The sequence below is a fragment of the Rhyacophila brunnea genome, unplaced genomic scaffold (assembly GCF_057557595.1).
Source record: "Rhyacophila brunnea isolate RB1 unplaced genomic scaffold, BYU_Rbru_1.0 scaffold_15, whole genome shotgun sequence".
Lineage (NCBI taxonomy): Eukaryota > Metazoa > Arthropoda > Insecta > Trichoptera > Rhyacophilidae > Rhyacophila > Rhyacophila brunnea.
This window is the reverse complement of record NW_028232806.1, coordinates 22,161,870-22,189,326: the sequence shown is the minus strand read 5'-3', so window position 1 is coordinate 22,189,326 and position 27,457 is coordinate 22,161,870. Positions and strand designations below refer to the sequence as shown.

At 32.1% G+C, this 27,457-nt stretch overlaps 3 protein-coding genes across 3 annotated transcripts in view; 2 read left to right on the top strand and 1 right to left on the bottom strand.

Moving 5' to 3' along the window:
- The window catches only part of LOC147075037 (endoplasmic reticulum metallopeptidase 1-like), a 426,619-nt gene that overhangs the window by 177,367 nt on the left and 221,795 nt on the right, over positions 1-27,457 (bottom strand). The gene's annotated exons all lie outside the window — the stretch shown is intronic.
- p47 (NSFL1 cofactor p47) lies at positions 6-19,389 on the top strand. Its single transcript, XM_085942835.1, has 10 exons — positions 6-244; positions 926-1,169; positions 7,760-7,868; positions 9,666-9,745; positions 12,147-12,214; positions 12,997-13,109; positions 13,202-13,330; positions 13,456-13,582; positions 15,329-15,411; positions 16,643-19,389. The coding sequence occupies exons 1-10, from the start codon at positions 140-142 to the stop codon at positions 16,773-16,775; spliced, it is 1,191 nt and encodes a 396-aa protein (XP_085798961.1). The 5' UTR covers positions 6-139; the 3' UTR covers positions 16,776-19,389.
- LOC147075043 (U-scoloptoxin(01)-Er1a-like) overlaps positions 20,723-27,457 on the top strand; it is a 54,206-nt gene continuing 47,471 nt past the window's right edge. Inside the window, exon 1 of the mRNA XM_085943235.1 lies at positions 20,723-20,789. Within this exon, the coding sequence (XP_085799361.1) occupies positions 20,723-20,789 (67 nt within the window). The remainder of the gene's footprint in view (positions 20,790-27,457) is intronic.

Genomic DNA, 27,457 nt, shown 5'->3' with positions numbered 1-27,457 from the left:
GAAGTAAACAACATGACAACTGAAATACATTTTGAGGTTGTCTGACATTTTCGGCTTTGTATTTTCATGACGAGTTGATTTAAAATATCTCATTACGCTAATTCTTCAACAATAGGTCGTTTAATTAATCTTATTCAATATGTCTGACAATCACGCAGCTTTAATAAAACAATTCAGTGACGTTACAGGAGTCGACGAACATCGCGCGACATTTTTTCTCGAGTCTGCTGCTTGGGAATTAGATGTAAGAATTATTTACACATCAAAATATATCTTAATTTATTACAATATATGCTTAAACTAGGCTTTTTAATTACGTGGGATTTCTGCATTGAAATATTTCGTTTCCTTTTTTCATGTAAATCGAGTCTATACTTACCTAGCCTTATCAGCTGATATAAATTAAAATTTATATTTATTGTGAGTAAATTTGTACAGTATTCCATATCTTTAAAATGAAACCTTGAAAAATGGATTGTAATTAAATGTAGAAGTCAACATATATAATTTGTGCAATAATAATAATACAATTAACCATGGCGGCCTCAATTAGTTTCTATAGCTGGCGATAAATGTAACCGCACACTTGAGCGGTACAATTATTGTACAAGTAAGTATACATGACAGCCATATAACCACCGAATGACAGGAATAATATACTAGTTTATACTCGAACCATAGAGAATATTCTCATCAGTAGTAACAATGTTAATATCAATAAGAATATATTTTCACTATTAACAGTGTAATATATATAAGCTAGGTAGTATAAGTACTATATTTTTATGTAATAAAATAGCCTGTATTGAAATAAGTAGACTTGGGTTGTCACTGCGTGTTCTGCCTTGTTCTTTCCTCGACGTTTTGGGCTCGTTGCAGAGGTCATTCTCAAGAGATCATCACTGATTGTTTGTATCATTGCCAGTTGGCACTTTACAGTTTCTTTGAGAACGACGGTCCTGGCGATTCCAACATGCCCAGCAGAGGTCCTTCAGCCGCAGTCGAGTCAGCAAATAAATCCGACAGTGATCCTGAACTCCTGGACGACAATGACGTACCCATCCCGCCCAGTCGGATGTACAAGAAAGAGAAGACCAAGAAAAAGACTACTGGTAGATTTGCCACCCTGCAGACTCTCAATCAGTCTAGCTCCAGTGATGAGGAAGAAGGTGCAATTTTTTTAGTCATTAATAAAGGCCGGATCTTTCAAGTTTTTAACCGTCAACCCATAAAAAAACACATTAAAATGGTGGACGAATCCAATATCCTAAGGAGACTTTTGCCCAAATGATTCTTAGTATGGATTTCTACAATTTGTCAGTTGTTTTTTCTGGCAGCTCAGGTGCGATGGTAATTATTGTAATTAAGATAATCGTCTTGCCAATATTATAACGCGACTTGCGGCTACGACAAACGAATTCAAATTCGCAAAATGCAATTAAAAAGATCGCATTACAAAATTGATGGTTTGTTTTATTGCAGGTAAGTAATGGTAAACCATTTTTATAAAATGCGTGTAGAATATGTTTTTTCATAATTAAATATCGAATAGCTTTTGCGTACCTACCACTAATATAAATACAAATATTGGAAGATTTTGTCCGCTGACCCGTTTTATGTTCTAAATGTATCATATTGATACCTATTAGTATTACAAGCAACAATACCGTACCTACATATCGATAAAAAAGTCACATACCTACTTGTTTATTTCTTTAGATATTTAAGTATTTTGAGGATGCTCTGCCCAAACTGGTCTATTTGATTATAAACTATTGACATTGAAGAATTTCATCAAATCGATCGTAAGAAATTTCATCTTCAAAATACCAGTGGCGTACATCTGAAGATGCGAGACATCCCTGAAAATATTCGTTTGAACCTACTATTATAATATTATGTATTGCGTAAGCCGTAATTGCATTCTTCTTAAGGGGGGACATGCTCGTCGAAGGTCAAAATTGAGTTTTTATTGTATATTCAAACCATGATCCTGGACACTCCTTAAACGTTGTAGATGATCTATTTATATAATTTTGAAGTCTTATTATCCTTTATAGTTATTTTAAACATTTGATGACTGCATGAAGTATTTTTGTTACATAAAATAGTATTCTTTTAAACCTCTCGCTCTAATGTTTTAGAATATAGTCATATTTCGGTACATAACTGTGCAGTGGTGTTAAGATTTTTTACATTTATTAATTTTTAAACGCATTTGTAAAACCATTAGCATAATTTATTACGAGATAATTTTTGTAAAATATTCACGATAAAAAATTATATTGATAATCTCTGTGATCCCAAATTTGACAAGAATTAGGCATTTTATTATTCAAAAAATCGGCAAGATTAACACATTTGAAGATGATTCTAAAGATATTTATTATAAGCTATGTCTTTGACCATTCAAGTGTGATAAAAATCTTATGAATAATGATTGCTTTATAAGAATTATTGACCTAAGAATAAGGTAGTGTTTTTTTGAAATACGCCATTTCTTTTGTCTTTCCCTAGTGGTTAAGCTATAACATACGGCCGTAGCCATAAATTGACAAACTATAATTGAAGTAGGGAGTAAAATGATATTGACGCGCGTGTTTGAACATGTACCGTTTAAAAAAAAATAAAAAAAAATTCGGTTAGGTACATGTTCAAACACGCGCGTTAACATAATTTTACTCCTTACTTTAATTATAGTTTGTCGTTTTATGGCTACGGCCGTATGTTGTAGCTTAACCACTAGGGAATGACAAAAGAAATGGCGTATTTCAAAAAAACACTACCTTATTCTTAGGTCAATAATTCTTATAAAGCAATCATTATTCATAAGATTTTTATCACACTTGAATGGTCAAAGACATAGCTTATAATAAATATCTTTAGAATCATCTTCAAATGTGTTAATCTTGCCGATTTTTTGAATAATAAAATGCCTAATTCTTGTCAAATTTGGGATCACAGAGATTATCAAAATAATTTTTTATCGTGAATATTTTACAAAAATTATCTCGTAATAAATTATACTAATGGTTTTATAAATGCGTTTAAAAATTAATAAATGTAAAAAATCTTAACACCACTGCACAGTTTTGTACCGAAATATGACTATATTCTAAAACATTAGAGCGAGAGGTTTAAAAGAATACTATTTTATGTAACAAAAATACTTCATGCAGTCATCAAATGTTTAAAATAACTATAAAGGATAATAAGGCTTCAAAATTATATAAATAGATTATCTACAACGTTTAAGGAGTGTCCAGGATCATGGTTTGAAAATACAATAAAAACTCAATTTTGACCTTCGACGAGCATGTCCCCCCTTAAGGTTTTGCAATATAATATTGCTTCAGATTTTCACTTAGTCATTGTATTACGTTAATATTTATTGTTGTTTAATTTAATAAAACGCATTTTTTTGTAGTACTTATTCCACTTTTAATCAATAAATTAGGACCAGTTTCGTTCGCATCAGAGGGACATTTTCAACTGAACAAGGGAAGATTCAGTTGAAAATGTCCCTCTGAGGCGGACGAAACCGGTCCTAATTTATAGATTAAAAGTGGAATAAGTACTACAAAAAAAATGGAGCCATTGTCAAAAACTACCCAATCAAGACTCGTAACTGGACAAAATCTGACATTCGAATGAAATTTTCAAAATGGCGTCCTATGGTAGTTCGTAGTTCCATTTTTGGCCATTCTACAGGTAAGTTTGTAGGTGTGTAACGTTAAAAAAAAGTCCCGCCGTCCCATGTAATACTTCAGATTTTCACTTAGTGATTGTATTACGTTAATATTTATTGTTGTTTAATTAAAAAAACGCATTTTTTTGTAGTACTTATTCCACTTTTAATCAATAAATTAGGACCGGTTTCGTTCGCATCAGAGGGACATTTTCAACCGAACAAGGGAAGATTCAGTTGAAAATGTCCCTCTGAGGCGGATGAAACCGGTCCTAATTTATTGATTAAAAGTGGAATAAGTACTACAAAAAAAATGGAGCCATTGTCGAAAACTACCCAATCAAGACTAGTAACTGGACAAAATCTGACATTCGAATGAAATTTTCAAAATGGCGTCCTATGGTAATTCGTAGTTCCATTTTTGGCCATTCTACAGGTAAGTTTGTAGGTGTGTAACATTAAAAAAAGTCCCGCCGTCCCATTTAATACATTGTACGCTAAAGGCGCGCCGATTAGGTGGCCATTCGACATAATTAGCATTATATTTAAATGTTGTTATTAAAAAGAAATTATCTGATATATGATTATATTATGTATTTGATTTAAATACTTACATATTATAAAGTGTAAAGAACTATTCATCACACAAAACGACTGGTACCTAGATACATATTTCATTAAAACACTTTATAATATGTACTTTCGTACTTTTTCCACATTTATTCCATAATGTTGATATTCAACCGATTTTATCCTAATGGACATTTTCAATTGAATAACAGTACAAAATATAGGTAGGTACATATTATTGCATAACAAGTCAATTAAGTATAGAGGACGTGGGAGTCGATTGTTTACTTGAACTAACTTGTTGGTGATATTTGTCCTTATTTATTAAATGACTGGTTTATATACATTAAGAAATAGCGTAACTTCAAAACTGTGAAAAATTTGCTGTGTTTAAAATTCACCTGCCGTAGGTGTATGTATCAAAAAAGGTTCCCGACCAATGACAAAAACTTGAAGACGATTTTATTGCTTTTGTCGCATGATACGTACAAGAAACCCACAACTTAAAAATGAATTATTTTCCATACGATAGTATGTATCATCATCAGCTGTAGTGTATACCAATATTGCATATAAATTTATGTTTACATTTTAGATATAATAGTGCAACCATCTATAATACCGTGGATTTACAAGAATAAAATTACAAAGCGGCAGGTTTACATAGGTCGTAAGTGCATTTGCTAGTCACGCAGCCTTCGCTATCGAGGCTTGATAATTATATATTATATACTTACACAATATTATATATGTGACATATTATAATATTTAGGAATATTATATTTCATCCATTGTTGTTATTTTTAAGTTAATAAGTCAAAAGAATAATATCAACTAAGATTTAATAACAATAAACAAAAATGCAAAATGTACAAAGTGTTTAAAAGTACCTTATACACCTTCTAGAGGAAAGTGGTATAATGGTCCCTATATCTAACGGGTACGAGTGGCAAAAATATTAATCAATAAATTCTAATTGATTTATGTTTTGTACTAGGTATTCTATTAGTCATTATTTACGACCCGGCTTATGCCTTCTGGCTTATGGCCTTCTGGCTTCTTCGTGCACTATGCGCACTCACCGATCGTAAATGCACATTGTTAAAGATTGTTAAAACCTTCTTACCTATTAGTAAAGGATCAAGTAAAAAACAAATTTTGATTATCTGAAGTGTTTGTGAAAAACCCGTAATGAATATATTACATACTATTAATACATTCAATAGGTAAGCCCGTTAAATCGTCATTTCCCGTAAACAATGGAATCAGCTAATGTGAAATATCACAAAATATACCTACTCACTAAATAAAAACAAATAAACAATTTTAAGCTATAATCCATAATCGTTAAAACTGAAGTGATCTCGGATTTTAAGAAAATACGTAGATCAGTTAACAAACGCGCAGGTTAAGTTTTTTTTGTTTTTTCTACCATATTACTATAACATCAAATTATAGTTTCATGTGTGAACTCCCAGATTGGATAAATCAATGAACTATTAGAACCAAGGTCAACTTGTTAAGGCAAATGGTAGGCACTGCAACTGTGTTATACCTATTTATATCTAATATTTTCTTGATAAAATAATTTATTATCAATGGTATTAGGTACTATATATACACAATGTATCAATGTCGACTAATTATGATTGTATCATTTTGATAACTTCCGAAATAAATAATTATATCGGGTTTATATATTTCATTGAAATAATACTATGATATATAATTTATAGTATTAGGGAGTAGCAATTAACAGAAAACGCATGTACTTCCATATTTTGCATGATGAATATAAAGTTTTTGAAAATGGCCTATAAAATGTCAAAAAAAACATTACAACATCAGTACCTATATATTAAAATTGAATATCTCAATATGTCCAACCACTTGCTTGAAACACAAAAGTACGATTTGAAGTATCTTTCGTACGAAACTTTTTCTAAAGGGTTTCATTAACCACATAGGTCCGATATTCCCCATTTTACCCATCCATAAATCCATATAATATAATAATATGTTTTCATATTATATATTTTCGTAGTATCAACATAATATACGAAATCATTCAGATTTGGTACGATTTTAATAATACACTAGCTGTCAGGTCCTTCTCATTATGGGAGCAAGTGTGATTTGTTATTTGATAGTGAAAATAAAAGTAGTTTAGTAGAAATTTTAAACTTTGATTACAATAATAGGTATGTATATAAAAAGTGGAATATTATTAAATATTATAGATATTACTATTAACAACTAATTTTTCCACTCGATACGTAAGCGCTTCATTAATTTCTCTAAATAGTATAGTATATCTACCTACTAATAGCAGCGTTTCTATATAATTAAGTATCGATAAAGTCTCTTGCACATATTATCAATATCATTTATTTCATATTTCATTGTACCTACTACATCGTACAACTTATTTTTCTGAAAAACATAGGTTCCATAAATTATTAACGCATTTTTTAATTAAAAAATGTTGTAATATTCGAGTCCGTCCCAAAAAAAAAGGACTCCAGATATCCGGTGTCTAGTCATTAATATTCTTTTTCTTTGAATATTTTAGAGATTGCCAACAGTTATTAATGAAGTAGTGGCAGGACACTTGCCTTGAAAATTTTGTTTCAAATCTGGCGACGTTTCTTGGCAGGATCTAGATCAAATTTTTTGTCCACATGTAATTTACAAATACTTAATATAATAATTATTAATAATGTATAAATAAATTATATACTTGCCGAGGTTTGATATCATGCTCACAGAAAACACAATTTCTGTTGGGCAATTTGCCGCTTATTTCTAGGTGTAGTAAAGTAAAACAAGAAAAATAAGTATTTATACTGGCCCAGATGCAAACCAAAATATGTGTTATAGGATATCCTCGATTCTATCCATATAATATGTTCCACTTTGGAGCAAAAATGATAATTTACTTTAAAATAGTAATATAAATAGTAAGTAATAAATAGTTGTGTAGGTGAGGTCATTTCCTATCATTATCTCACCCACTCGATGTTCTGCTGGATGAAGGCCTCTACTTACCATCTCCTCTTCTCAGTCCTTAGTCCTTTGTTACCATGTACTTCTGCTAAACTTGATTATTTTATCCATCCGGTGGGCTCTCCAGTGGGCTCTTGGTTGTTTTTAAGTCTTTTAATATCCTTTTGAGTATTCTGTGTGATTTGATTTATCCATCGATGATCAATTCTTATATGCATTAGGCCTACCGATCTTCACTTCGAGGTCTCGATGCATTGTATTCTGGAGAAGAAGAAAAACGGCTTTTTAGACAATCTTATTATTTTTAATTGTAGGTGTTGTATACGTAAACTGAATGAGTGCACAGAGCATTTAGAAATCACATTTCCTTAGAATTTTGCAACTGCACATCCTGCTTTGCCGAGTGATATGTAGCCATTGTAGAGTGGGGCCTTTGTATAGTAAAATAATTATACATGTAACTTTTACCTACTACTTATAATTTGTACCTTTCAGGAGAAGCGTTTTATGCCGGAGGATCAGAACGGAGTGGTCAACAAATTCTGGGGCCACCAGGAAAGAATAAAAACAACATAGTAGCGGACATGTTCCGAAGCGTCAGAGAGTATGTTATTCTTTCAATATTTATCTTATATCATCAATTATACAATATGATGTCGATATTGGCTGTCTCTCAATGATCTTTCTTAATTTTGCCGTGGAACAATAATTAGTCGACACTCAATGTGGAAATTAATTTAGTCATGGTTTAATCAGAATGTATTTTGTTTTTCATATCATACGTTAGTACTGTGATAGAAATGGTTTTATTATGTATTTGATTCGTGCGCTGTTTTACATGAAAGCAAAAACAAATTTTTTAAATCGAAATCGGGTAAATATTGCAATTTAAAATAACATTTAGTCAACATGCGTTGAATGCTAATCATCAGATTGATTCTATGCGTACAGTGTCTCAATACAGATTATTAATTCGGTTATCCGGAGATCAAGTCAATCGATTGACCGGCTTGAAGAGAAGATGATGGTGAAGGGTGGTGTAGCAGTTTCGTTTGAGGGGTGTTATAATCACTTATTGACTCGGAGTCAGAGATTTAGTTGTGACCCGTTTTTGTGACAGATTGTATCCACATGTATTGAATAATGATTGGGACACTCAAACTATCTGCATTTGCGCAACTTTTGTTTAGAAGTTGCGCAAATGCAGATTGACTTAATTGTTGAGAACGAATTTTTCTCCTTAATTATATTTTAATTGACTCATGAAAAATATAGATATAGTTAAACTTGGTTATTTCGAGGAAGATGGGACCGACTGAATTTACTCCTTATAAGCATTACTCGTTATATCAGTCAACATAAAAAATCTGAAAACCATCGTAAAAATCCCCGAAACAAGCATGGCATTCATAAACTACAAAAGAAGTTGTTATAATAAAAACAACAATTTCAACCATATGCGTGGATACTTTTTCAATGTTGTCGGCGAAAACACCAATTAGGTACTTAGACACTTAACTATTGTCATAAACGTAATCAGATCCCGGCGGCATTGGTCTAGTTAACTGCCTGGTCGGATTTTATTGCTTAGCGTCGAAAATGTTGTTTTTAAATGATCCGACACATTAACAGTTTTAAGAAAATAAAATTTTTGACGATATTTTTGCTCGGTATGCCTGAAAAGTAGCTCATTATAAAAGTGAATAAATGTATGGAGAAAATCATAAACTAAAATGTCAACGAATGTTTCCTCATTACATCCGAGATCTTGCTATTTCCGTGTTCGTAATAACCGAGTTTGACTATACATGTTTTCTCAGCTCAGTAAATATAAAAGTTGCAGTTATATAGTTATCCCTCACTAAATAATATATTGTCACTGTTCTGGCAGAAGACACTAATTCGAAAAAATGACATATTGAGTTAGTTATACCAAAATGTTCCTTATTTCAAACTTTACCGTCTGGAAACCTTCTTAATAAATAAACAGTCTTTATTTTAAAGTCATCCTTTTTACGATTACTTAATAAACTCTCATGATAGACCATTTCAAACATTTTAACAACTTCAAAGTCAAATTACTCAAAACTAGTATTCTCCAGTTAGTGTGTTCTGCCAGAACAGAGACGATATTATATACCGTTGAGAACATTTCTCGGAAGCAATCTAACAAAATAAATTACACAAACTCCTTCTATAATCATTTTCCCATCGCAGTCTCGACATACTTATGTGTCTTTTTCCCTGTTTTGTTTCTTTTCGATTAATTACTGACAGTTGGACAGTCTTTTTCATAATCCCTCAACTAAATAAATGTCATATAGCCAACATTCTTTCTTCTCCCTGTTTATTTTGTATAACGAAACAAAAGAGTGATAGTGATAAATGTATTGTTTTTCAGACAAGGAGCGGTGTTAATGAATTCGGAGGGTGATGAAGCTGGGGGTTCTGCGTCCTTTTCTGGAACCGGATACAGATTAGGTATTCAAAAAATCATTCCTCAATACTTCATACCTGTGATGTATTATTGTTATGCTACCGTAACTCTTATTACATACCCATAAAAGTACCATACCATCTAACATCGAATTAATCAATCAATAATTAATTAATCTAATCGAATAACAAATTATAAACTGAAACAGTGTTGCCTCTAATATAAATAAATATCCATAAGTTCGATGAAAGATCATGTTTTCTTCTTTTTCTCACTAAAATTTTGGTGACAGCCTTTCAGAACATTAAAATATGAGTGAACCGTTTTTCAATATAAAATTTGTGACAGAAGTAGAGAAATACCTCTGTATGTATAATAAAATTACAGACTGTCAGAATATTTCCACGAAATGCTCCTGTTAGATTACTTGTAGAGTTGGGTTTCGGGAATTCTTGAGAAATTTTCGAGATTCTCCATCCCGAATCTCGAGAATTGAAATTTTTAACATTTCGGGAAATCCCGGATCTTGAGAATCTTTTCTCTATTATCAAATATTAATTGATAAAACGATTTTTTATATGAAAAAAGTCGACAGAAAGTACAAAACATACAAAGACTGATCGGGGCATTTAACCCATTGCAGACAGATTTAATTTTTCAGGATCATTTAAAAAGGCACACTGATTACTAAAATTGATATAACTCATGTATTATTCATTCAATTCAAATAAATCTTTGAAATATTTATAGGTTTTGAATTTTTCTATTAAGTATTTACATTTTAAGTAATCTTTGTGTATAAGTGGAATGAAAAAAACATGTCAAATATAGTTTTTTGGTTTTTTTTAGCCTTTTTTTATACAAAATGACATAGATAAAAAGTCTATGATAGAAGTAAATAATAAAAGGAAGATAAACTAAAACCGGAGCTAAATATAATACACTTCAAGATATTTAGAAGATGGAGGGCCATTTTATGTTTATTACTGTCTCAAACACCTCATACCTACCGAACTGATCATTATTTTGACAAATTTAAATAAAAATAGATTTTATAAATCAAATATTTCTTAAAAAATATATCGGACCGTATATAACTAACATCATAAAATGATAGCTACATATATAAATAAGTAATTTCAACTTTAAAAAAAATCAAAATATGATTAAATTTTTTTTATTTTCATCATGTCCTGCATCTTGTAACACCGGCGCCAAATTGGCGCCGATAGGGCGCGATGGGTTAACACAATTAAGCCAACGTCGACTCAAAATGAGCGGAATTTTTCAACATCAGGGAATTTTGTGTCTCAAGAGCATACGCGATTGTCAGATGCAGTTTTTTGAAATTCTATTTTAATAAGTAGTGTTTTGAATTATTTTTGTTTTTCTACTTCTGTTTTTACACTGATTTTAGGATTTTTACATGTTATTTTAGTTTTCGCGATATCTCGAGAATTCTTTTCTGGAAATCCCGAATCTTGAGAATTCAAAATTTTATCATTTCGGGAAATCCCGAATCTCGAGATTGAGATTTTCTCGGGAAATACCCAACTCTAATTGCTTGTAATTTCAATCAATACAGAGCAGCACCGTGTGTGAAACATTGGTTGTTGACCAGTTTGTGACTTAAACACCGACCAGTTGCGTTTTATTATATGATCTTACCGTATTTTTAATCAAACTTTATTTTGGTTGACTTATTAATATTTGATGGTAGTGGCAAGGTATTTCTTTACTTTGAATTTTGCATGCATAGTTTAATCGTTTAATGCTATTGAGTGTGATGTTAGTCAGCTTTGTGATACTTTTGGTCACTTGTGAACAGCAAGATAGGTAGAATTTCAGTAGGTACTGATTTGCAAATGTTGCGTTGGGTGATTCTATATTTTTACATTAAAAATTTTTGATGATGACTTTTAAGATTCTATGGATAGTTCTGGCACCAGTAAAGGGGTGTATAATTTAGATTGATGTCACATTCTATTACAATATACACCAGACAACTGATATATATTTTTTAAGCTTTTAAAGTTTAAGGTTTAACCTTTTCTATGTCTCACGATATTACTATGGCAGTATCTGACAGGTTTCTAATAGATTTTTAGAGCGTAGCTTTACTAAAATTGCAGTAATACCGATAATTTGTGGCTTAGTATTTCATAATTATTCAAACAGATGTTTCTGTGTTTTTTTCTTTTTTAGATTATGCAAATCAATCCACAGTGGCTAGTAATTTGAGTTTAAAGTCAGACGAGATAACTCACGAAATTTGTATGTGTAGCGTGTCGGTCACAGCCTAAATAGAGCAAGAAAACTTGCTGAAGGCATAGAACCGGTTAAACCATCACTATTTTTAAATATTGGAATTGATATAAATCCTCTTAGAAATTTTTAAAATTTGCCTTAGCTTACCAATCTTATTTATATTTGTTTGTTTTTAAGGAGCGACACCGGATGACACAACTACTATAAGTTCCAGAAGATCTGACAAGAACAAAAAACCTGAACCTGTAAGTTATATTATACAAGTAGGGCTCTGCCCCCTTACCACTTTGTACGGCTGAACCGCCGATTAGTGAGCTTTGCCCCCTGTCCGCCTTCAGACTCACCCGCCCCCGCCATAAAAACCACCAAGCTTGATTTTAATTTAGGCTTCGAAGTGTGTAAATAATAACAAACAAACTTCACATGGGATGTTGATTATAATAAGTGGTGAAGGGTGGAAGTAGGCTGTTAAGATCTGAAATAAATAATGAATACTAAACTATGTTAGTGACACATATTTGTTTTCATTGACCTAAGACTACAATGTGGAGATAATGTTTCTTATTTTTAAAAATTCAATTAAACCCTGGCTAATATATTGTATTTCTTTATCCAACGAAATTAAATAAGTATGACTGAAAAAGTACGCACTATTTTGTCAGATCGTATATAGCATACCTAAACTATTTTAGTTGGGTTAGGCAGGGGTTAATTGAATTTTTAAAACTAACCAGCACCATAATATCTGCAAATTGTATTCTTAGTTCAGTGAAAATAAATAAGTATGACTGACAAAGTTTAGTGTACACTATATATGTCGAATCTTAACAGCCTATCTCCACACCTCGCCACTGCAATACATAGTATATTATAGTAACATAAACAAAAAATCCCTTGTTACATAATATCATGTGGTCTAGGAATTTAAACCATCTTTACTGGAAGACGGGCAAGCTTTTATGCTTGGTGTGGAGATTGATTGTATTCGCAATACAAAAATTTAAATCATATCTAATCTTTGTTTCAGGAACAAGTCGTTGTTTTGCGCCTTTGGCAAAATGGTTTCAGTTTGGACGGCGGAGACCTGAGGCCATACACAGATCCAGCTAATGCTGAATTTTTAGACCACGTGAGGAGAGGGTAGGTCATAAGACACCAGATTAAATAACCAAATTCTGTGCTGAGACAATTAAATGTCACATAATATAATGATTTAATTTGTGTGTTTTCAGTGAAATCCCCCCCGAAATACGAAGAGGTCCTGAAATGTATCTTACAATGGAAGACAAAAGACATGAAGAGTTTACTAAAGTTAGCGTAGCTTCCAAACCATTCCAAGGGAAAGGGCAAATGCTAGGAAGGTAATTCATCACGTTATTTTTATGTACAATTTCATTCACTTTGATGACTTATCCACATACAATAGAAACTTTTTTATTCCGATGGCTGATGGTGTCGTATATTATCTGTCCGTTTTTGTTTATAGCCCTGCACCAACAACTGTCGGATCGACGGTTCCCCAAGTTGCCGGTACGACAGATCAGGAAGCCAACCAAAGAACAGCACAGAGCTCTTTACAACTAAATGAAAGTGAACCTATTTGTAATATACAGGTATCTATGCCTTCATCATTACATAAATATTCAATACAACTTAATTCTTATGCAGACGCTTACCTTGCTATTTCTTCTCAAAAAATCCCGCAAATACGAAAACACCGATTATCAAAGTTATATTGTTTAAATAAGTTTCATCAATCCCTTCAAAAATGTAAAAGGTTTCACTGTACATATCTATCTATATTTACATATTATGGACAACAAAGCATTTGTCTGTTCGTTGGTACGTGGAATTGAAGACACTTAAAAAGTACTGATGGACGATTCTGTCTTACTTTTCTTCAAGTTTTGTGAATTTCTTTATAAAAAAATGATTAAGTTCTTCATTCATTTGATTTTATTGATCTTCCAAGAATTTCCTTTTCTTTTAACAAAAAGTAATATTTTCATTGGGTTTTTATAATTTAATCTTTTTAACATATTCAACTTTTATTTCGTGGTAAGTCATGATACTTTATAAAACATACATATTTATGATTTCAAATTTCACAAATAAACTAGTTATTGAAAAAGATTTGTTTAAATTACAAAAGAGGCATAAATTACCTACCATATAATTAACTTATAATTCAAGAACAAAGAGGTATTCTTTCTTTTTACATAATACAGTAAAACCTCGTTAATACGAATTCCACTGGACCGAAAATTGAAAAAAAATTCAAATTACGAATTATGAAATGTATGGGGGGAAAATATTAAAATTTAAAAAAAAAATTTTTTTTTTTGATTGTCATCAATATTGTTTACGATCATAGAAGTGCCTACTAAATTTCCGGTTCCGTGTGTGTTAATGTGTCATAAAATGTCAGGATTATTTTTATTACCTTAAAATAAGTAATTTATGATGTTTTACGAAAAGTCTGTCACAATTTTCAATGACTGACTCATGAAATAGTGTACTTTATTACGATTTATTGAATATTTTTATATGCCGGGACTCTGAAATAATTTCGAATTAAAGGTATGGTTTTATATGATAATAATGTTCAAGGGACTTTTTTTTCGCGAAAATTTCGAAATACGGCGAATTTCGAATTATCCGTGTTCGTATTAATGAGGTTCTACTGTACAATTCGGTGGTGTGATGGCAGACAGTAATTATTACTGCAGTTTTTTCACTTTTTAAGTTTTCTTCCATGTCTTCTAAATTGTACATTCTTTGATGTGACAAAATATTAGTGCTGCAACTTTAATGGTTACAAAGTAATGTTAAAAAATATCTGCATCTGACCAAATGTGAAAAAAGGTTGATATGGCAAATATTAAAATGCAAGATATACAATAAAACCTCAATGTTTTTAAAATAAATGATTTAAGGTTTATGTGGGATGCTAATTCCGCTTATTTTGATATAAAATACTTAAAAATATCTTATAAACTAACTAGGCAGATTTCAAAACTTTTGCTCTTCTGTAAAATTGTGTAAACAGCAGTTATAACTGTTTGCCATCACAGTACCGAATTAATGTTGTTTCATGGTTTGGAGAATTATTCATTATTTAACTTTCTGCCTCAGTTAAATATGATCAGAATATTTCATATGGATTATTTTGATAGTCATTTCGAATACCAAACACTAGTCACTGTTAATATCACAATGTAGCAATCAAACTCATTAATTAAAATTAAAAAAATCACTTTCTGCTTTTCCAGAAATATCTTTACACCTTCGCTCGCATCAATGACATATTGTGGTTTTGCTTATTATGTATATAGGTAATATGATTGTTTTATTCACAGATTCGGCTGGCAGATGGATCCCGCATAGTTGGCAGATTTAATGCAACACATACTGTCGCTAATCTAAGGGAATATATCACAGCGTATCCTTTTCCATATCACACATATTTTATGCAATTAATTAATTAGGAATGTTTAGCGTATTATTGTATATTGCTTGCCGAAATAAGATTATTTCCTTTGGAAAATACTGCGTAACATAAAATATCTACATATTATTGCTTTACATGGATTTATTTAAGTTTTCCTATTTATATATATAATTACTGTTTTCATATATATATATATGAGTTTATAAAGTTGAGAATATAGTATTTAATTATTAAGCTGAGAGGTCCAAGACAAGAGTGTCATCGATTTGGTCGGCTATGTGATAGGAGCAATAGGGGACTTAGGAATGCTAAATGCTTTCCGTCTGGAAAATCGTGGTATTAGAAATTTGCTAATATATAATATAATTAACACAATAAAAGTGTATCAGTATGTTTACATTTTGACTATATTGGATGAGCTTGCCATCAGAGGCAGTGTTCCCCACAGAGACATCCATAAGTATACATGGACGTCGGCTGATGAACGGACACGAATGCGGATTGTTCATTTCCTGTACAGTCTGAAGCACCGAAAGGAACTTGCACCTACAGAGGCGCCTATATCCACAGTGACCATGAATTTCTCATCAGAAATATTTGGCCTCTGGTATGTGAACGAATCAATGTCGATAAGATCTTGAGGTCACAGGCTCCGAATTAACTTCAAAGGTGCTGTACAAGAAACTGTAGATCATATTTAAGATCAGCGCACATCATGAAATTGTAAAGCAAACCAGGTTGAAAGTCCTGGGAGATGAGGACACAGACACCGACCCTGACCCTATAAATTGGCAAATTAATTGATGTAGTAGAGAAGGCAGCGAGCAGAAATAACACCAGGAAGGACACCAAAACATCTATGATGTTGCGGTAGGCAATTATCAACTCCTAGAGCTGTTTGTGGTCCCAGCAGAGCAATAGAGATCTCTTTTGTGGAGTGCTGAACCGCCTGCTTTCTTTGAATACTTTTAAAAGAAGCATTATTTCCAGATATTCCCAGAGCAACCAACATTCCGGCTGCCCGCCAACGCATGCTGAGATCAATATACTAAACTGTGAAAAGGCCGACGAATGGAAAATAAAACCAAAGGGAGATTGCATACATCTCAAATTCCTCAAGTACAGTCCAAGGGCACTGTGAAATGAAATAGTTTGTAGTATCTAGTGATTTAAAACTAACTTTTTGTCTAATATATCCTTAACTATGTTGCCATATTTCCAGTGCCGTGCCCTCTTATCAGCTGGCAACGTTCACCCTCCAGACGACTTTCCCCAATAGGGAGATCACCGACTTGTCTCAGACCATAATGGATGCCGGGATTTGGAATTCTTTGGTCGTCTTACGAATGAAATAATTATTACTCGATGTTAATTAATTTTACAAAGGAGGGGGGTGCGTAATGGATAACGTAACCTACTCCGTTGATTTGTGCGGTTTATTTATAAAACCACTAAATTAATATTTATGATATTATTGTATAATTTTAATTGATTTGGTCCCTCCTACTTTAAATTGAGTCAGGCTTTCATCAACAAACTGCATGTTATTGTCGTCGATGTATTATGAATTAATATATTTACAAATATCAGAACTTACCTATTATCCATCCGTACTTTGCATAGTGTATTAAATATTTGATCTTTCCAAATGAGCTTCAAGTTGGTAACCTACATCTTCTGCCATTTTTAGATAACCGGCAAAAAACCGTCGAACACATTTAAGACTGCAGTTAGAATATATTTTTTTTTTGCAAAAATCTTAGAAAAAGCGAATAGCGAAACAACAATATGTCCTTAACGTCATTAAACTTAATTAAAATGTTTAAAATTAGTCATGAAATATATAAAATGGAGGCTGATAAATATAAACGAGTTTGCAATCAACCTCTGGTATAATTCTATTTAAGTAACTAAAGGAAGCTGGTTTTGATATTTTATGAATTGTATAGGTATACATGTGACGGAAAAGAACTTAAAAAACATAGGTTACCAACTGAAACTAATATCCACATATTATAGTCTGCATTGTTTTCAAAATTGCTAAAACAATTGAAATCTATATTTCGAAGCACATAATAACCTTGATTTACTTATATTATGTAAATTATCATATGCGTTCCTAAGCGAAGTATATTCGACAGTGGGAGGTTATATTAACAGATTTTTTACGAGCAATAGTAGCTTATTTGTCCAACCCTTGCACTGGATCAAATACACATTGGAAAATAAGCATGCATATTTTAGGAAACATGAATGACACTCTCGTTGGCCTGTTTGGTAAAGCAACCGTCTTTGTATAAAATATAATCCCATAAGTGGTCAAATAATGCTTGTTAATTTTAATGATGTCAAAATTGCATGCTGACGATTTAAAATGATATCGAAGTTGAACCTATTTCTGGTAAATATACAGGACCTAGTAAAAAAAATCTAACCCAATCAACTTTCTCGTTTTGACAATAATTAATTGTTTCAAGTATAATACGATTTTTGCGTTAGCTTCTACATGTATTTTCAAGAGTAAATGAAAACCACCGTACGGACCAGAGGCAGCATTCATAGTCTAGTGTGTAACGCATTGGTTTTTTATTTGGGTGGCTCCGGATTCGATTCCCAGTGAGGTCACAGTGGCGAAGAGTGGATTAGGCTGTGGAGATTCGACATAAATAGTGCAGATTATACTTTGTCAGTCATACTTTTTTGTTTTCATTGAACTAAGGATACAATTTGCAAATGGTGCTGGTTAGATTTTAAAATTAAATACCCTGCCTAAATCAAACCATAATAGTTTAGATATATTATGGGCGAGCCGATAAAAATAGTGCACACCTTTTCAGTCATACTTATTTGGTTTCATTGAAATAAGAATATAAATTGCAGATGTTTTTAAAATTTGATTAAACCTTGCCTAAACCCAACCATAAAAGTTAAAAAATATTTAAAATTATGTATGACTTAATGCCAAAGTTTAATATTTTATGGAGAAGAATAGTTTTTACCTATTATGGTTTACTCCAAGCAGGGTATAATTTTATTGATTTTTAAAAACTATGTCCGACTAAAACCGATGTCATCTGCAATTTGTATTCTTAGTTCAATGAAAATAAATAAGTATGCCTAACAAAGTTTAGTGTGTACTATTTATGCTAAATTTCCACAGCTTACCTCCACTCTTCGCCACTGGAGGTCACAATTAATACATCTATGTGATTTTCTCAAAGCCTGAGTATTTATGAATGTTTCACTTATATTACTACAATAATGTTTCACTACACTACTGTCATTGGGTCTCACTACTGTTGTAGTGTTAAAAAGAATATAAATTGCATATAATTATGAGAACCTTATATAGCACATGACTTTCAAAAAGGTTTTATTTGACGAAACGACTAATAACAAATAATTTTATTATGGTGAACAGATTAAAGTGATATTTTGATAGAAACATAGTTTTATTAAAATTCCTAAAGCGTCTAATACACTAAACTATGTATGTTTAGTTAGACTTAAAATTTTCAAATGCCCATATCTTTGAATTTTACAAATGTGGAATAGGTTTATTTACCACGAAAACAATGGTATTTATTCCTTTTTGGAGCAGAATGTAGCATTTGACTTCTTAAGCGTGGGATAGAAAATTCGGATAATAGGGTCACACTGTGTTTGCTGGGAATAGCCAATTTAAAATAGTAGAATTTAAATAAAAATGTCGTAAACTCGGTAATCACACATTAAAAATGTTTATTTTTTAATCTTCATGCTTCCAAAATGCACCCATTACGTGTCTCTTGGCCAATGTAGTAAAACAGCGTATCTCCATGTTTAGATTGTACTTCATGTATTAAAAGTAAATTTCGAAATTAGGGTGATATTTAAATTAAGGATGTTCTTTCTAATTTTATAAAAACTCTATTCCTGTCGATTTTATTTAAAACAATGAAATGCGATACAATAAACGAATTTTTCACAAAAAAATTATACTGTTTTATTTATTCATCTATACTATAAGTTCACATAAAAATATACAAAAACAACTTAGGGATTATCCATATACGACATCAAGCCCTAAGAGGGAAGGGGGCGGTAAAAACGTAATTATTATTTTATTTAGAAAAGAATATTATGTATGGCATTACATACAACTTTTGGCCAATGCACTGGTTTCCAATCTTTTTCATGTCGCGACCTTCGGTAGTGACCTCTCCCTCACATTGACATAAAAGTTAACTTTTATAGAGTGAGAAAACATCAAATATAAAAAAAAAATACTTGTGGAATATCAGGGGCCGATGGCCGAGTGTCTTAAGCGTCATGGGTCCCAGGTTCGAATCCTGGCTCAATTTGTGTTTGAGTCAAAGTATGGAACTAATACGTTGAGCAAGTGGATAATATCCATTTCTCGTAAAAACAAAATCTGTTTACACAAACCTCCGCTTTGTGGAGACCCATAATACTAGGATCTTGGATCGGCCATGAAAAAATAACAATTAGGCGTAGCTTCCAAATATACCCTAAATTCATTTTCCACCATGACCATAAGCAACATTTTAAAATCTGTTATATGTGTTCAAACAAAAATTTGGCTTGTCGACAAAAGATATAAGTACGTATATAAATATGGCAAACAAAAAATGTTAAACATAATATTATAGTATATTAGTCTATGCATAAAACTGTCATAGAACACTTGTGAAAGGGGTTAGGATTGATTTTTAAGATTGGTTGCCATCTTGGATTCAAGATATCACACAAGCCATCTGCCAGGATTTCAAGCAAAACACCTGGTAAGCCATTGTATTGTACATAAAGGAATGTATTTCAACTAGACATTCAATTTCTTCATTCAAAAGCACACTGATTATTATTTAATGATATCCCACGAGACTATAATAACTAAATATTATTATTTTCATACTATGTAGCTATATATAGGCTTACCATAATTATGAAACCCTAAACCTGGACAGGAATCGGAGATATGGCAAATAGACAAATTTAACCACCAAAAATTGTTATATTTAATATAAGCGTACTTACTTATAAAATTATGTACGAAAGAAGAATGCAGAAGGTCTGCTGCAGCAGAAATTCAAATTACTTTATTTATTTATTGTAAAACCCTCGAAAATGTCCCTCTGATACTGGTCCAGATATTAAATTAAGTTAAATTAATAATAATTTAATGATGACTATCATTTATACGCGGAACAACAGCCGGGACAAAATGCCAAACCGGTCGGGACAAATGTGTGAAACCAGGACGTATGGTAAGCCTAGCTATATACATACCTACCACATAACCATGACATTCGATAGTTTTGGCATAAAACAAGACATTGTCAAAGCAACGTCGAGTGAGAAAAAGCGATGTAAGTACAGTCCCAATTAATTATTAATAGTCATCGTAAAAATAATCACATTTTTCATGCCTATTTCCTGTAATATTTTTCTTGCTTTTTTATCGGCAAATTATTCAAAATTTAAACTACTAGCTACTTCATTAATACATTTTAATTCTTCTTTTTGTCTTTTGACCATGTCCGATCCTAATAGGATCATATTATGGGCCTCCACAGAGTGGAGGTTTGCTAATGGCCAACTAATGCAGTCGCGTTGTCAACACTAAATGAGTTGTTTAATTCAATAAAACGCAATTTTTTTTGTAGTACTTATTCCACTTTTAATCAATAAATTAGGACCGGTTTCGTCCGCCTCAGACAGACATTTTCAAAGTCCTAATTTATTGATTAAAAGTGGAGTAAGTACTACAAAAAAAAAAAATGAACAATACAATGCAGTTCCACCATGAATTGACAGTTAAAAAAATAAAAGAGACTAAATGAGTTATTAACAGATTTTTGTTTTTACGAGAAAATGAATGTTATGTTACCCACTTGCTCAACCTATTAGGTCCATACTCTTGACTCAAAACACAAATTGAAAAATAATATGTGTATTTGCCAGATCCAGGATTCGAACCTGGGACCCACGACTTTATAGACCGACGCGTAGGCCACTCGGCCATCGTGGGCGTGAAATAGATAATATTGCAAGACTGCAACATACTGCCCGTTTCGTTTGTGTATCATTATTGTTTTGTACTGCATCTGTCATAATTAAAGTTAAATTATTTTTAATTACCTAATGTAGGGGTGACGAACCTCTTCTTGTTGGAAGGCCGCATTCATTTATCTTCAATCAAATGAGGCCGCATTTAAGAAACATAAGTAAGTACATAAAAATACATGTAGGTACAATCATCCCTCAATTTACGCGTAGATAGATTCCAACGGATTTTTTAAGAAAAAAAATGGTTATTTTTTTCAAAAGAATGCGTTTTTTTTTGTTTTTTCTCGACCGCGTAAATCGAGGGATGAGTAAGTATCTACATTATTTTGTAAATGTAGGAAAACAATGAAATTTATTTATTTACGGGCTTACCCTTTAAAATGTAGGTACCTACTTATACATAGGTACATTATAATACACTTACTTACATATTATATTTACACGGATATAGCAGATTTTTTAAATTAATGAAAACTATTAATTTGACAGCCTTTAATGTCAAGTTTTTAATGACTGGGTTGTCTGCCTTTTCTTGGATTGCAAGTATTGGAATATTTGGTTGCAGCACAGAGGTCTGGAGCAGTAAGCTGATCCTCTAAATGGGTATCTGTCAATTGTGACCTTAATCGTGTCTTGGTTCGGATTAGATAGGAGAATGTAGATTCACAGCATTATGTGGTTGAAAAGCAGGAAAGCATTTTATGAGCATGTTGCCGAAGGCGTGGGTATTTATTCTACGGCATTTTTCCATATTTCAATTGGATCTTTCAAACAATAACTTGAAAAAATATCATCAATCTACTGAGAGCTCAATCAATTCCATCTGTAGCTGTTTTAAGTGCTTTGACTGCCTTGATGATATCAACTAGGTGAGGCTGACATCCTAATTTCAGTGCGATTTCATGGGTCTCAAAATCGGTAAACCTTTCATGTATTTTACAATTTATTAATACGGCAATACTAGCTGTGTATTATCCAAATGACTCGAATATATAATTATTCTGCTCATCAAAGATCTTCGCTAACTGGGGGAAATGTTCATCCGAAATTTCTTTTTGAAGGAGTGTTTTTAAAAAAGATAGCTTTTTACGAAATGCCTGGAATTTTTTCCACATAAGTATCATAATATATAGACTTAGTTTTACCTTGCAAGTTGCAAGGACATATTCAAGTCATTTTGATTTAACATGATATCACACAAAAATGTAACATTCATATGGAAATTTACTTTCAATAACTCACAACGCAGATTATAAAATGTATTCAACTATTTACTCTATTCTCGCAGAGACAAAATTTTGGCCAACACCTGTCAATGCGATAGCTAACGCACTTTAGAATGATACGGAAAACCTGCATAAAAACGCACTAAAATGATATAAAAATAATGTTTTAACATTTTTTTATACCCAATAAATAAAAAGTTATATAAAAATTAAAGGATTTATTTTGTAAAATTTTGATTCAGTCAAAAGACCGCGCTTTTTCAATACCGTGGTCCTGATTATCGAATACCTGTATTACAAACGTGACATGTTTTAGAATTTTTATGAAAATTAAATGATTTATATACATATTGTCAAATAGTTGATTTAAATTGAAAACTAACTTTATTCTATATTTTTAATGTTGTCTCTCTTCCTTAGGATGCGAGGTCATCAGTGTTTCTGAACCGGCGCTCCGCAGACATTTTCTGGTGGTCCGCGAATTTTTCGCGTCCAAATGTCTATGCTGAAAATTCCAATAAAATTATTGTCAAAATCCGTGCACCTGAAAGTGTTGGTGCATTGTGTTTTTGTTCTTATTAAAATAGATTAATGCTCTTAAGTGAACGTGACGAAATCAACCGCGATCAGACGTCATTATACATTACTATATAGATATACTTATTATCTAATATTTTTTATTTCTGTATTAGTGGTCTGTAAAACGTTTCTCCTATTTTCAGTGGTCCGCATGTGTAAAATGGTTGAGAAACTCCAGTGCATTGCGTTACCTTGTATTTCGTACTTTGTAAAATAAATTTGAATTGCATATTCATATATTAAGTTCATTATTTATTTTTGTATTCTGCAAAAATAATATAATTTGCATATAGGTATGTCTGTTGTAGGTACCTATCTATTATAGTATCATACTGTGGCGTAAAAGTAGTGCGTTCAGCTGATAACCGAACAATCGGTGGCATGAATCCAATCGAGTGCGTTTTTTTTCGTGTGAAAAAATAAATTATGTGTTACATGTCACACGCCAAAAATACACTCTGATCTGATTTCCCAAATGCGCCAAAAGAAGTGTAACTTCAAAAAATGTAACGTACTTATATGTACAATGTAAAATATATGTACAAAATATATTATGTACAAAAATGTAAAATAATATATACAAACCTTGGATTTTTAATATGCAATTTCAACCAAATGCGTGTTTACTTTTTCAATATTATCGGCGAAAGCACCAATTAGGTAGGTACTTAGACACTTAACTAGTTATATTAAATGTCGGTTTGGCTAACAAGACATGTCCAGCTATGGCATTCATAATACCTAATGAAAGAAAAGCTGCGATGAGTTTGGAATAATTTACGTTTACAACACATACGTACAATTACACACATATTGTAAAAACACACACACACAATCTCAGAATCTACAGATTCTATAGCGGAAGACCCGATTGGACCCAATCGATCCAATGGCCCTAAGACCGGGCCTGTTACTTAAGGCCTTCATCCATATTAGAGAATGGCTTATTCTTATGACAAAATAAATTATCTCCGAATGAAATATTTTTATCGACATTGCTTAGCAGAATTATTGTCAAAAGTCGTGACTATTTTAATAATATTCAGACCCTTCACGAAGTAATTTTATTATAGTGGATAAAATGACCTCTCTTTAAGGTTATTAGCGAAGGTTCATTAGCCGATAGTTAGTTGAAATATTAAATTATGTGGTCTGACTTTTTTAAAGCACGGTTCATGGCCGCATAATCGCAGCATTTTTATAAAATGATTCATATTTAAAAAAAAAAAAGATTAAATTACAAATTAGTAATTCGATATGATTTTAGTAAAATGTCGACCTATTTGCCTGCCCAATAGAACCTATCTTATAATGTGCCAGTGGCGCACCCAGGGGGGGGGGCAAGGGGCCTTGGCCCCCCCCAAAAACATTGAAATTGAAAGCCAATAGATTAGACAAATAAAAACACGGCAAAAAAATGATTTGAAATTCTCCAGCACCCTCTAGAAAAATTTCTTAGATTTTAATTTCTAACAAAAAAATTTCGAAACACTAATGTCGGGTTTTTTAGAATCTCAATCAATGGAAATGTCAAAAAATTCTCGGTGTCCACCCGAATTCCGGAGTGGTGTACACCGAGTGCAATAGACAAAAGTCAAAAAATTTTCCATTTTCAATTAATATTTTGGAACTTCACTATTAAAAAACCCAAAATTAAAAATTCGGCGAAAAGTACGACTACACCCACCGCCATGGGCTGATAGGGCTCTAGCCTGGGGGCCCGGGCTGTGGGGGCCCGGCGTGTCGGGTTGACCAGATAAGTGAGATAAACACACATCATAAATTAGCTTTAATAGTAAAAAAAGTCGCCTGCGGCGCTATTATACTTCATGGCCATGAACATTTTCAATTACTTATATAATTGTGCGATATATTTTTTGATTATTATGTGTCGATACTCGACAGCTCCATTATTAAAGTGGATGTATTGAAAATCGCCAATAATTCACTGTATAAGTATCTACCCTTAATTTGAACTAAAACACAATTTGAAAAACGTTAATGTAGTGTTTCACACTGCCTGAAATCTTAGCGGTAGGTAGGGGGCCCGCCAAATATCGTAGCCTGAGGGCCCGTTTCAGGATGTGGGGACCATGGTGTAGGTACATCGAGCGCAATAGACAACGAGAAATTAGGCTGTGAAGAGGAAAAAGAGCATATGGGACTAATTTACATTCTCCTCCTTGGGCCCCCCCCAATATTAAATCCTGGGTGCGCCACTGTAATGTGCTTACGATTATTTTGCATTGCATGTACGAGACAAGGGTTGCGTAAACTTTGTATATGGTCCTTATATTTTTAAAACATTGGTAATCATTATAGAGTATGTGCCTATTGGTGGGTAATAATAATAAGTCTAATCCTCTAACGATCGAGAACCATGCACGTTAAAGGAACATACCACCTAAACTCTGAGACTTGAGGTTTGTATGACGAATGACGACACCTAATTTTCTATACTGATCAAAGTGCAGTAGAGAGTTTAGGGGCGTGGAAGCCCTCTGATTTTCAGACCATCTAAAACATTTTTGTTGAAAAATTAGTGATATACCTATAAAACTTCTAATAGTTACTTTAATTTTAATCACAATAAATAATTATTGTATATCACACCTCATCAGAATGATATTATGCATTATATTTATATAAGTACCTACATTAATTATCTTTTTTTAACTCCGTAAAATTCACAACCCAATGATGATATATTTTTCAATTATAGTAAAGATCTACCATCGTAAGTTGGCAGCCGGTCGAATTTGAAACTAAAATTGTCTATCGAGGATAAATTTGTTACAAATGCCATTTAATTTTACATGTTTCTCGAATTATGGATTGCATAATATTTGTACAGAAATCTACTACCAATAAAAAATTATAAATTACCATTTTTTGTTAGTTATGGTAATATTCTCAATGTCATACTAGCGCCCTCGCTGAAATGCCAATTTATGATGGTAGATCTATAGTTCAGTATACAGTTTTTCAACCTCTTTACTATAGCGGCACGTTTGGCAAGTTTCAAATTTGGCAAAGGCTTGGCTTTTCAAACAAGCATCGTCCTAATAATAATTATATTTGACCCACCCTATAAACACAGCACCCGTGGTGTCAATTACACATTTTATATAAATCAAACAAAAAATAGGTTCTTGGTTAAATGATTTATTTTAACAGTTCGTATCTCAAAAACTAATGAGTTAGCAGAGGTGAAATTGTGTATAAATATAAAATTCAAAAAAAAAACCATTTTTCATAAACAATCTACCTGCAGGGTCTTATGAGAGCCTAATACATTTAAAAAAAAAATTTAATATCTATATTATTTTAAGCGTAGTAATAAAATAGGTGAAAATTCGAAAACGCATTGCCATTTTTCATAAACAATCTACCTGCGGGGTCTTATGAGAGCCTAATACATTTTTTTAAATATGCAATATCTATATTATTTTTGGCTTAGTAATAAATAGGTGAAAATTCTAGAACGCATTGCCATTTTTACCACGTCTTTATTAGCTCGTACTCTTGTTTGTCCAATACAATTTTCTCTTGTTTGTCCATATCTTGCAATCGATTTTTATCTAACTTCCTGACTAGATAGACATTTGAAACTTTTAGAATATATCAGAACACGGTGACAATGCATTCTTTTAACACTTTTAGCCATCTTTAAGCAGAAATGAATTCATTTTCAGTTAATTCGGTTTTGTATGGAAAGTTATTTCGGAAAAAGATCGTAAAAAGTAAAACACTATTATTGGTTGCTAAGGGGGTGGTCATAGCAACTAAATTATTAATATATACGTGCGTTACTATGAAAATCAATATGAAATGTCAAAATGACATGCAGAGTTACTCTGATATATTTGTATTAGATTCAGAGATGACTATGCTTAGACAAGACTAAGGCACATCACTGTCCGTAAACAAATAAACATTTGCATTACATAAAAACTGTTAAAACAATTTGTACGAAACGTATGAAATATGTTTATCCAAAATGATCATGTTTTTTTTTGTATTCCGCCGTAAATGGAAATGGTGAGTGGTGATGTGAAATGTTGAGTGCGCAAATTTATATGATTTCGACTGTCCACACTAAAATTTATTTAATAGAAACGTCTACATGACTGAATGTTCTTTGAGTTTCAAACAAATGATTG

What these genes read in the sequence shown, in the direction of transcription:
- p47 (XM_085942835.1), top strand. Translation starts at nt 140, where the DNA reads ATGTCTGACAATCACGCAGCTTTAATAAAACAATTCAGTGACGTTACA. An exon ending in AAAGGGCAAATGCTAGGAAG is followed by an intron (nt 13,331 to 13,455) that starts GTAATTCATCAC and finishes TTTTGTTTATAG; the next exon opens with CCCTGCACCAACAACTGTCG. An exon ending in CTAAGGGAATATATCACAGC is followed by an intron (nt 15,412 to 16,642) that starts GTATCCTTTTCC and finishes CCATATTTCCAG; the next exon opens with TGCCGTGCCCTCTTATCAGC.